The 12,250-nt window shown below is 33.9% G+C and overlaps 1 protein-coding gene across 1 annotated transcript; it reads right to left on the bottom strand.

The window, feature by feature from the left end:
- Positions 1 to 695: 695 nt before the first annotated feature.
- On the bottom strand, positions 696 to 11,160 carry LOC114184365 (Transmembrane amino acid transporter family protein). The gene is made up of 11 exons (XM_085673520.1): positions 10,741 to 11,160; positions 10,054 to 10,343; positions 9,663 to 9,877; positions 9,125 to 9,148; positions 8,838 to 9,018; positions 8,534 to 8,756; positions 8,156 to 8,291; positions 2,589 to 2,754; positions 1,291 to 1,334; positions 1,137 to 1,199; positions 696 to 1,036 (listed from the first exon to the last, which is right to left on the bottom strand). The coding sequence occupies exons 1-11, from the start codon at positions 10,932 to 10,934 to the stop codon at positions 941 to 943; spliced, it is 1,632 nt and encodes a 543-aa protein (XP_085529646.1). The 5' UTR covers positions 10,935 to 11,160; the 3' UTR covers positions 696 to 940.
- Positions 11,161 to 12,250: the final 1,090 nt, after the last annotated feature.

The following is a 12,250-nucleotide window of genomic DNA, read 5'->3' as shown; positions in this document are numbered from 1 at the left end:
TCATAGACGAAGACTAATTTTAAAATTTTAGATATATGGTGTTAGTTGTCATCCTTAAGATTTTCGTTCTAATTTTAAAATAATAGTAACCTTCAACCAAAAATATTTAATAAAGTCTGAATTTTAATAAAAATATCATTATAAGTTTTATATAAAAACTAAATTTGGTATCAATTTCGAGAAGGGACAAAATTACTCAATTTTAGACAAAATTGGGAGAAATTGGACAAAAATAACGAATATAGGGACCAAATTGAATATAAAACATTGACTACGACACATGACACACTACTAGATTGACACGTGAACATTTTTTTAAAATAAATTAAAAATTAAAAAAAATCAAAATATCAAAATATCACAAAGTGACATGTGACCGTCACTCTTCATTACTGCTAATTATTTAAACGGTGTTAGCAAAAAATGACCAAATTGAACAAAATTGATAAAAATTGAGACCATTTTGAAGAAAAAAACAATATCAAGACTAAAATAACAAAATTGAACAAAAAATGGGAAAAAAGGTATTTAAACTATAAATTTTCTTTTTGTCCTCCATTTGTGAAAATATCACTACGCGTATGTCAATTTTATGAATACTTTTCTTTTAAGAAATAAAGAACAAAGATTGTCATATTTATAAGAACTAAAATAATCCTTAACCATTTTACTGGACATATGTGTTAGTGGTTCGAAACCTTAAGATATGTGTATTCATTTTCATTGAGAAGAGTACAAAACATACAAATATTACAAGCAAATGTTTGTACAAACTCAAACTAAAGAACTGAAAACACGAATCGTACGAAAATGTAATTCGTTTAAACTATGAAACACAAACTCACAACTAAGCATTAGGACTAATACATGTATGAAAAAGTCTTAATTTGTACCAAAAATTGACAATAGAAATTATAAATAGGGAACCAATACTACTTATTCAGTCCCCTTCGCCAGTTATTCTTGAAACAGCAGACAATGTTCCCATACAAGCTGATATCAGCCCCACCACAATTATAATACCACAAATTGTTATCTGAAATTAAAAAAATAAAAGAAGCGACATGCAATTATATTAGTTTCATGTCATAATATTAAAAGAATAATATAATTTGAATAAAGTTATGATTTTGTACCTCTGCATTTGATAATCTCCCTCTATGTAACTTGAGGAAACATGCACATGGATAAATAAGTGCCTGCCCCGAAACATCACAATGTTCTAAATATTTAATAAGATTAAGTAAATTGCACTAATTAAAAGAGTGAATAGGAAGCTAGAGAACTTACAACTAGTATTGACAAGAAAGAACCAATTAGTGCCATCAAAGAACCTGCAATAAATTTTAAAGAGATAGTCAAACAACAAAAGTGTATGATGCTCTTTGTTTGATTATCCTTGTTCTCAAGAATATTGAGATATAACTAAATTATGCTTTTGTCAAGTTAAATGTGGATTTTATACTATGAAATCCTTGTATACATTAAATAATCTTTTCACTTTAACAATCCTAAATGTTGAAATAAATATTTGAAAATGTGTCTAAGCTTTATTACTTTTAATAATGATGAATTTATATATATATATATATATATATATATATATATATATATATATATATATATATATATATATATATATATATATATATATATATATATATATATATATATTCATATGGGGATTGTAATCATTGAGAGATTCTGGTTCTATATATATGACACTGGTCTTATACATATAAGACATTTGACATCATTTTTACCCCAAAATCTTAAAACAATAGTGTTATAGGCCTTTTTCATATGGTATTTTTCTTCTCAAGTGTAAGGTGACTCCTTTTTTGTTATAGTTATGCAGTTAATCACTTCGGTGACCCGAATTTTTTTGTTATAGTTATGCGGTCAATCACTCCGAACCATCGGCTTTGATACCACTGATGAATTTATATATATTTTCATATGGGGTTGTAGTTATAGAAAGATTGTAGTTCTATATATATGACATTGGTCTTAGACATATATAAGGCAATTGACACTACTTTTATTCCAAAACCTTAAGACAATGGTGTTATAGGCCTTTATTCTTATATAGTGTTTATAATTTTATCTATTCTATCCAATATGAAACTTTTAACTCACACTTGAACTATTTTCGACAAATAATCGGTTTAAAGGAGCATCAAGTGGAGTATATATAGAATTGTGCATATGATTTAGACACCCATCAAAGTTGACAATAAAATGTTTCACCTTTACATACATCTTTCCCTTTTCTTACACCCACAATATACTTTTAAGAAAAAAAATATGAAAGTGTCCCTTCAGAAGGCATAAAAAGAAAAAAAAATACAACATAAAGAAAATACCATGATAATGGAAATTATTTTCCCATCACATAGGAGAAGGAAAAAAATGAAATAAAAATTCTAAATAAACTAATTTAACAATTACTAGAAAATTTTCATTTTTAGAACCATTTTCTTTCTCTACACGTATTTGTAGAAGAAAAAAAACTTTTCAAACAAGACAAAAAATATTCACACAATAGTAATAATAATAATAATAATGGTAAATGTGTGAATACTTACCAAAATATGGAATATATAGAGCCACAAGTAAGCTTAAAATCACTAAAATTGTTCTGACAAGAACAGACATAGCATGACATCTTAGTCTAGGAGAGGTGGCTAGTTCCTCTATGCTCAATGCAATAGGCAATAACGTTAAGGCATATTTTGCCAATGGAGTCACAACCTATAAAATACATAAATTCATTAAATATATCATTTAAGAAATCATAAACAAAAGGGCATAAAAAAATACATAAGTTTCTAACTGTAATGAAAGTGCAACAGGAAAATGAGCTGGAGACCATTAAAATCAAACCAATGAAGTTGGGACACGTGGATGAGAGCAGAGGAGGCAACGGTAACAACAAAATTACACGATCCAGGAAAGAGAGCGTATGGATGAAGGATTACGTGACCTAGCAGTAGTGTGTTAAAAGGAAAAATCGTTAGAGGAGAGAGAGAGAGGAAAATTGTTGAGATCATCCCTTTCTCTTGATTCACCTTTTCCTTATTCTCTGAGTTTCTGTAATGGTTGACAATCATTGCTGAATTGAAATAAATTTTCCCTTACAGCCATAATTTTTTGTGCTGGTCTTCTTTTCTGATATATTTGTTACTGTTACATTGGCTTTTGTTGTTATCTAGCTTACATTGGTGCTTTCATTCTCGTTCATGGCGGAGAACACGAGATTGAAGGAAATAAAGGGGAGTTGGCTCGTATGAAGGAGTCGATGGTGGACGTTAAGCACTTGACCAAAACGGTAGCTGCTACTGATAAGGATTTGAAGGCCTTGATTGCAGCTCTTAGTGAGCGACAGCGAGATGACTCTACTCGTTTTGAAACGCTGGAAATTTCTATGGATTCTGTCTTAAAATCAATTCAGGCCCTGGATACAGGTTCTCGCTTATCTTCATCTTCTCCGTCATTCCAAGTTCGCAACGTCAAACTCGATTTCCATAAGTTTGATGGTTCCGAAGTGTTGCAATGGATTTTTAAGGCTGAGCAATTTTTTGATTACTATAAAACCCCTGATGATCAACGTTTACTCATTGCCTCTGTGCATTTGGAAAAAGCAGTGGTACCTTGGTTTCAGATGCAAGCTAAAAATCATGCGTTTCCGACTTGGGTAGCGTTCACAAGAGCATTGGAAGTGGAGTTCGGTCCTTCACCCTACGAATGTCCTCGTTCAGATTTATTCAAACTTACACAGGAGGGATCAGTGCATGAATATTACGTTAAGTTCACGGCCCTAGCCAATCGCGTTCAAGGGGTAACAACAGAGGCGCTGTTGGACTGTTTTGTGGAAGGGTTACGTCAGGACATCCGCAGAGATGTATTGGTCCAAGATCCCAAAACATTGATGCGATGCGTGTCATTGGCCAAATTATTTGAAGAGAAGTATGCTGCCAAACAGAAATTTCATGGGTCTAAGGGTTATATGCAGAATCAGTCAACAGCTACCCCGTCCCAATCACTTAAGACTACATCATTACCACCCTTGTTAAACAAACCCAACCCACATCCGCAAACAAACAAGGCTATGGTCAAAAGATTATCTCCGGCAGAGGTTCAATTGAGAAGAGAAAAGGGACTATGTTTTACGTGCGATGAAAAATATTCACTGTCTCATCATTGTCCAAACAAGCAGTATCTCTGGTTGCATGGCGAAGAGGAAGCTGCATCAGTTGATCTACCTAATGCTAACAACGCTAGGGAGGACAATCCAGAACCTCTACCTCAGTCTGAACCGCATTTGTCTTTTAATGCCCTTAAAGGCTCTGATGGAGTTGCGACTATGAGATTTACGGGTGTTATTAATGGATTACCAGTTCAGATTTTGTTGGATAGTGGAAGTTCAGATAACTTTTTACAGCCAAGAATTGCTGCCTGTCTCAAGCTACCAGTTGAACCAATTGACAACTTTAATGTTATGGTTGGTAATGGAAGTGCCTTGATGGTAGAGGGACTCATCAAACGATTGGATGTTGACATTCAAAATCACAGAATTCAGCTGCCAGCATATTTACTTCCCATATCAGGTGCAGATTTGGTTTTGGGAGCTTCATGGTTAGCCACACTAGGCGCTCACATTTCGGACTATAGTAATTTATCATTGAAATTCATGCTAAATGATAAATTTGTAACATTGAGGGGAGAACAAACAAAGCTACCAGCTCAGGCTCAGTTTAACCACTTGAGAAGAATGTTTCATACAAAGGCCATTGCGGAAATGTATTGTCTCCAATTTCAAACCCAAAGCACTGCAGAAGATAAGTTTCTAGACCTTCCAGTTAATACAGAACCAGAGATAGCTCTATTGCTGCATACATATAGAGAGATCTTTGACGAGCCTAAAGGTCTTCCTCCACCACGATCTCATACGCATGCCATTCCGCTGTTACAGGGGTCGAATCTTGTTAAGGTCAGGCCATATCATTACCCATTTAGCCAAAAACAGCAAATTCAGACTATGGTACATGAGATGTTACAAACAGGAATCATTGTGCCAAGCAACAGTCCATTTTCGTCCCCAATTATATTAGTGAAAAAGAAAGATGGTACATGGAGGTTTTGTACCGATTACAAAGCTTTGAATGCGATTACGGTTAAAGATAGTTTTCCAATCCCAACAGTGGATGAGTTGATTGATGAACTACATGGGGCACAATTCTTCTCTAAACTGGATTTAAGAGCTGGCTATCATCAAATTCTGGTGCAAGAGGAGGATAGGTATAAGACGGCCTTTAGAACACATCAAGGCTTCTATGAATGGAGAGTGATGCCATTTGGGCTAACAAATGCACCAGCAACGTTTCAATCTCTCATGAATAACATCTTTCAGAACTTGTTGCGAAAGTATGTTTTGGTTTTTTTCGATGACATATTGGTCTATAGTCCCACATGGTGCACACATTTAACACATTTGGAACACGTACTACGGCTGTTGCAGGAACACAAGCTATTTGCCAAACTCTCTAAATGTATATTTGCCAAACAGCAGGTGGAATATTTGGGCCACACAGTTTCAGCAGTAGGAATTGCTATGGAAGAAGGCAAGATTCAAGCTGTGTGGTCTTGGCCCTTACCTAAAAGTCTGAAACAACTAAGAGGCTTTCTAGGATTAACAGGCTATTATCGACAATTTATCAAGAATTATGCAACCTTAGCTAGCCCACTCACAGAACTACTGAAAAAGGACAACTTCCAGTGGTCAGAAACAGCGGAGAAAGCTTTTAATGCTCTGAAGACAGCCTTAACACAAGGTCCTGTTTTGGCTTTACCAGATTTTTCACTACCCTTCCAATTAGAAACTGATGCTTCTGGAATGGGTATTGGGGCTGTCTTGACTCAAAACAAGCATCCAGTGGCATACTTTTCCAAAAAAATGTCATCATCAATGCAGAAACAATAAGCTTATGTGCGGGAATTATATGCTCTAACGGAAGCAGTGGCCAAATTCAGACATTATCTTCTTGGTCACAAATTTGTGGTTAAAACTGACCAGAAAAGCTTGAGAACTTTAATGGAACAGAGTTTACAAACTCCAGAGCAGCAAAAATGGCTTCATAAATTGCTTGGCTATGAGTTTACAATAGAATACAAGCCAGGGAAGGATAATATACCCGCAGATGCACTTTCCAGGTCCTTTTATGTAGCTTGGTCTCAAGCAATGCCTACATTAGTGACCCTATTAAAGCAAGCCCAAGATACTGATAGCGAAATTCAGACCCTGATGAAAGCCGGGGTTAACAACTCCAGCTATGACAGTCATTATTCGGTGCACCAAGGGTTGTTATTATGGAAACGTCGAATAGTAGTTCCAACAGGCCATGAGATTATCCAGACAATATTGGCTGAATTTCATAGTTCAGTCATAGGCGGACATGCGGGATTCTCGAGAACTTTGGCTAGGATTGCTGCACAATTCTATTGGAAAGGGATGCACCATGACATTAAACTGTTTGTGCAACAATGCTTAATTTGTCAACAAGCAAAGATGGCCACTACACTGCCAGCAGGCTTGCTGCAACCCTTGCCAATTCCAGATCAGATCTGGGAGGAGTTAGCAATGGATTTCATAACAGGCCTTCCAGTATCCTATGGTTTCACAGTGATATATGTAGTGGTGGATAGATTATCTAAGGCAGCTCACTTTATGCCATTGAAACAGGACTTCACGAGCAAATCGGTGGCTGAAATCTTCTTCAAAAACGTAGTAAAATTACATGGATTACCCAAATCCATAGTATCGGATAGAGACAAGGTTTTCACTAGTCAATTTTGGAAGTTTCTTTGGCAATTCAGTGGTACCACACTCAAGATGTCATCAGCCTATCATCCACAATCAGATGGCCAATCTGAGATTCTTAATAAATGCCTAGAACTGTATTTACGTTGCTTCACTTTTGATGCACCAAGGGAATGGTCTAAGATGCTAGCATGGGCAGAATATTGGTACAATACAGCATACCACACAAGCACGGGTATGACACCGTTTCGAGTTGTGTATGGGAGAGAACCACCGAAAATACTCAAATATGTCCCACAAGATAATGATCCCCTCTCAGTACAAGAACAATTAATTTCCCGGGATGCCATACTGCAGAAGCAAGTTAAACTTGCAGAGAGCTCAACAAATCCAAAAGAAGTACTCAGATAAGAAACGCATGGATGTGGAATTAGAAGTGGGTGACTTAGTCTTGGTGAAACTTCAACCATACCGACAACATTCATTAGTTTTGCGCAAAAATCAAAAATTGGGGCTTCGATACTTTGGTCTGTTTGCTGTGATAGGTAGAATTGGCAAGGTGGCTTACAAGCTTCAATTACCCCCATCAGCAAAAATTCATCCCGTTTTTCATATTTCGCAACTGAAGCTATGTCGAGGCAACCATGATCAACCATATGTGCCCTTACCAATCTGTGATAGTGAGATTCCTCCTCTTATTCAACCAGTGGCTGCTTTGAATGCAAGAACAATTATTAGGGGTGATCAACAAGTTAAACAATCCCTAATTCAGTGGGAAAATGGATCTCCACAAGAAGCAACGTGGGAAGATAATGCAGTAATTGTGAGGGCCTATCCTCATTTCAACCTTGGGGACAAGGTTGATTTTGATGGAGGGAGTAATGTAATGAAAGTGCAACAGGAAAATGAGCTGGAGACCATTAAAATCAAACCAATGAAGTTGGGACACGTGGATGAGAGCAGAGGAGGCAAGGGTAACAACAAAATTACACAATCCAGGAAAGAGAGCGTATGGATGAAGGATTACGTGACCTAGCAGCAGTGTGTTAAAAGGAAAAACCGTTAGAGGAGAGAGAGAGGAAAATTGTTGAGATCATCCCTTTCTCTTGATTCACCTTTTCCTTATTCTCTGAGTTTCTGTAATGGCTGACAATCATTGCTGAATTGAAATAAATTTTCCCTTACAGCCATAATTTTTTGTGCTGGTCTTCTTTTCTGATATATTTGTTACTGTTACATTGGCTTTTGTTGTTATCTAGCTTACACTAACATCTGCTATATTATATACAAATTTGTAAAATAACAGAGAAAAAGGAGAATAGGTTCTTCTCTTACCGTTGTCCAAGTTGCAATCTCAGATGCATATAATTCTTTCGGCATGTTTAAGGTAAACTGAGATGAAACTAAGTCACCAAAAGTTAAATAGCCCATTATTCCCACACTCACGTACATGAAAGTGCAAAACACAAAGCTGCAGAATGGAAGTTAATCAATAGGTATGTTTCCAACAACTTTTCCATAAACATTTCTTGAAAAAACAAGTTTAAATAACCCTTTTATAAACTAAAATTAACTTATAAAGTTAATCAACAAAAGTTTTCTGTCTTTCATTCATTTACTTTTAACTTGTGCATGGATAAATTTTAAGTAATATTTCATTCTTTTTGAAGTGAATTGAGTATCACTACATCATACTAAAGATTTCATACTTACCAGACAAATAACACTGATGGGAATTTGGATGGTTCCTTCATAGAAGAGTAGATGTTAGGAAAAACTGCATGGCCAGCAAAGCAAAAACTATAGAGACCAACTGAGACAGGTAAGTTTGCAAAGTCTAAAACTTTTTTTCCTGGCTTATATCCAACAACTTGCTCCATTGTCCCAACCCAAAACAAGCAAAGTGCAACAAGTACTGTTGCAAATATTCCTCCAACTGAGCACAGAGGCAACTTCTGTTAGCAAGTAAATTTCAAAGACAGATTTCTAAAATGTAACACTATGTGGTCAAATATACCTGAAATATAAGAAAGTAAGCTTAGATTTCGCAACCAAACTGTTGGTAGAACAATAACTGCTGCTGTAATGGCAAAAATTTCTTCAGAATTCAAATCAATCCCACCAAATCTCATCTGGGTGTTAGGATATAGTGATGAGAGGTTATCACTCACTAGTATTATATACTCAACACAAGAAGCCTACACATAAGAGCTATTCACATGTAAGCATGTATGAGAATATAAATAAAGCATAGAGAATGTGTTTAAAAGCAATTGCAAATTCATATCAAACTCTTCCCCTTACAAAAAGTTCCACGTATAGAAAGATCTGCATTTTACCAAAGTAAAATATGTCAGTTTTCCTTTCTATGTTCACAGAATAATGTTGTATATGCACCTAGTGAAGGTTGTTTGGCTTCACTAAAGTAAGAAACTCGTTTTAGTGAGTAAGTAAAGTAAGTAATTGATCACTGATGAGAAAATCAACGATCAATAGTGTGCAAATTTAGATTTTCTGCTGGTTTATGTAGATTTTTTTTCTGTTATGCTTTCAAAATATATTCATAGATTTTGATTTTGATGTTTTAAAATATATTAAAAAGAATTTTAAAATACCATCATAAGTACATTTTAAAGATACAACATAGGACAACACCGAAAAACCCAACAAAGAACCTAAACTCTATTAGTAGTGGAAATGTTTGGCAGATCATAAGTGTGTTGCGTTATCAATAATCTCTTTTCTCATCAGTGACTAATTGTTTACTTGAAGATTTCCCACTTTAGAGGAGCCTGTTAAAAGTTACTATTTGATGCTTGCATGCAATCCCTATTATACTCACTGCAATCCCCAAACGACCAACAATTCCAAAAGCAGCTTGGCCAATATCTGGGTAGGTTTTGAGTCCATCATTGCTTTCTAAACATTTTATTAATAGCATCCCAGTATAACAACACATGATAGCAAACATTAAAAGTATTGCAAGGCTCAGAAACCCTCCTTCTTTAATTGCATATGGAGTGGTAAGAAGTCCTATTCCACATAGTATATTGGTTCCTTCGTAAAAAAAGAAACAAAGATTCTGTAAGTCAACACAGTGAGGATAATTGTGCATAAAAGTGAATAGAGCTTTTAAATAGCTAAATAATTTTGTATGTAAAGACCGTAAAGTCGTTTGTTTTCATTTGACAAAAGTGATTATATTAGAATTGTGGAATGAAGATGATATTCACCATTAATTACTGATTTTGCATATGAACATTGTTCCTGTGGCGGTGGCAATTCGTCCATAGAAAATTTTGCACTGCTAAGTGGTTGCAGACGAGGTACTGATACAAGACGACTCTCTTGTTTGAATCCACATGGCTCAGAAACAAGGGGTAGAGATAAGGTAGAATCGTCTTGTTGTTCTTGAGATCTCTTGAATGATGTAATGGGAGAATTACTTCTCCCTACTGAACCAATTCTCTTTAACAAATTAAGTCCAGGAGGTGTTGCACTAGTTAACATGTCCATAGATTGTCTGCTCATAATCAACAAAGGAATTTAGTAATGTTTATATAGACAATGATGTTTTTCATTAATATTCCCTTAATTGTAACCTTTTAAATTTCCCTTATGTTACTGTTGTTCTATGTTGTTCTATGTTCATGTCTATGGGAAACAATTGATTTCTCTGTAGAACATGCGTGAAAGTACATATTCAGATTCAAATTGGTCGTAAATTCTCCAAGGTTTGTGATCACATCATTATATAACTCACACATGCAAGACGAAAATCTAAGACCAACACTTGTTAATGGGGGTAATAAGAATTTGTTTCTGACATTGAATGTATAACAAAGTGATGCAAGGATTCTTCATCACTCAATAATAGTAATAAAAAAAACACATATAATTAACAATCAATGAAGGAGTACCTATAGCTTTGAGGCCAAGAGATCATGGAAACATCGTTGGATAAACTTGGTGAAGGGGGTGAATTATCTGAATCAGTATCATCATCCAAATGTTCAAACACCCTTTGTGCCTGATTTTCTTCATCGTCTGTTTGGAAATCATCCTCACGATCAGGACGTAGATCTTCATCTAGCTTCACCTTACCTCTTTGCATGTTATACCACAACCTATTATTTTCCTGTAACGTGTATCAAAATGAATAAGAGAGAAAACAGACAAAACTTTATGATTATAATTTTCTCAGAATTGAAATGGAAGGAGATCAACACAAATGTTGAGGTTGCTTTGAACTATGTTAGCGTGACAGTTTTAGTTACACGGAGGTGATAGCTTGTGATAATTATTTGCTTCCAATTTTTATGATCTCTTTTGTTTCATCAACTCTCAAAGAGACTTGTTAAGAATAGAAAATCACACAAGGGACGGTTAAGGATCAAAATTTAACCTTTTTTTCTTTTAAAGATTTTTGTGGAGATAAAAATTCAATTGAGAAGAGAATGATAAAAAATAAAACTAAAAGAATTTGGATTTATCAATGAACTAGGAGAAAATAACTTTAAAACAATGATTCTTTTCTTCTGAAGAAAGTTTTAATGAATTTTATTATTGTTAAGACTTATTCTTCTTTCTATAATTATTAGCTACAGTATTATAATTATTTTACTATTCGTACGTCATAAGCATTAATTCTTAAGTTACATGATATTACTTCATAAAAGTTTTCATAATAAATGAAAATATTTTTGTCAATATCAGATCTTTCAATTTTAATAATTGACCTGAATTTCACTATATATGAAAATATGATTGTTGGAAGGAGATATTTCCTTATTCTTATTACCATATAATATTGTAATTAATCTGTTATTTGTATATCCTTTAATATTTGATCTCGTTTTCTCAGTTATTAAATTTATTAAAATTATGATTTCATTATATATGAAAATATCTTTGTTGAGAAAATATTTTTCCTTATTTTTATTATCTTACAATATTGTATTTTATCAATATGTGATGTTGAATTTATAAAGGTTGTCAAATTCATTTTATATATATATATATATATATATATATATATATATATATATATATATATATATATATATATATATTCGAAATTCAAGTCTAAATCTAAATTTTACATCAAATAAAAATACAAAAATTGAGTATTAGAAAAAAAACTCAAATTCTAAGATTTTGAATTAAAATTGGTACCAATTTTTTTTTATGTGAATTTGAGCTAAAAAAATATTTATATAACTTTTACATAATGAATTTTTCCTTAAAAAACTTAAAAAAAACTTTTCAGTCATAATAAAGAAGGGTTTATCTTCATGTGTGGGGTTCAAATCACAATTGTGTAATCTCTCCCTAAGCTTGTAGTGACGAACTTATCCTATTGTAATAAAAACAACAACGTATATGAAAATATTTTGAGAGAATATTTCTCCTTATTTTTGTTGAAATATA

This window comes from Vigna unguiculata, chromosome 5 (genome assembly GCF_037176805.1).
Source record: "Vigna unguiculata cultivar grain cowpea cultivar isolate G323 ecotype 2 chromosome 5, ASM3717680v1, whole genome shotgun sequence".
Taxonomy (NCBI): Eukaryota; Viridiplantae; Streptophyta; class Magnoliopsida; order Fabales; family Fabaceae; genus Vigna; species Vigna unguiculata.
The sequence above is the reverse complement of the archived record's forward strand: the minus strand, read 5'-3'. Positions and strand labels throughout refer to the sequence as shown.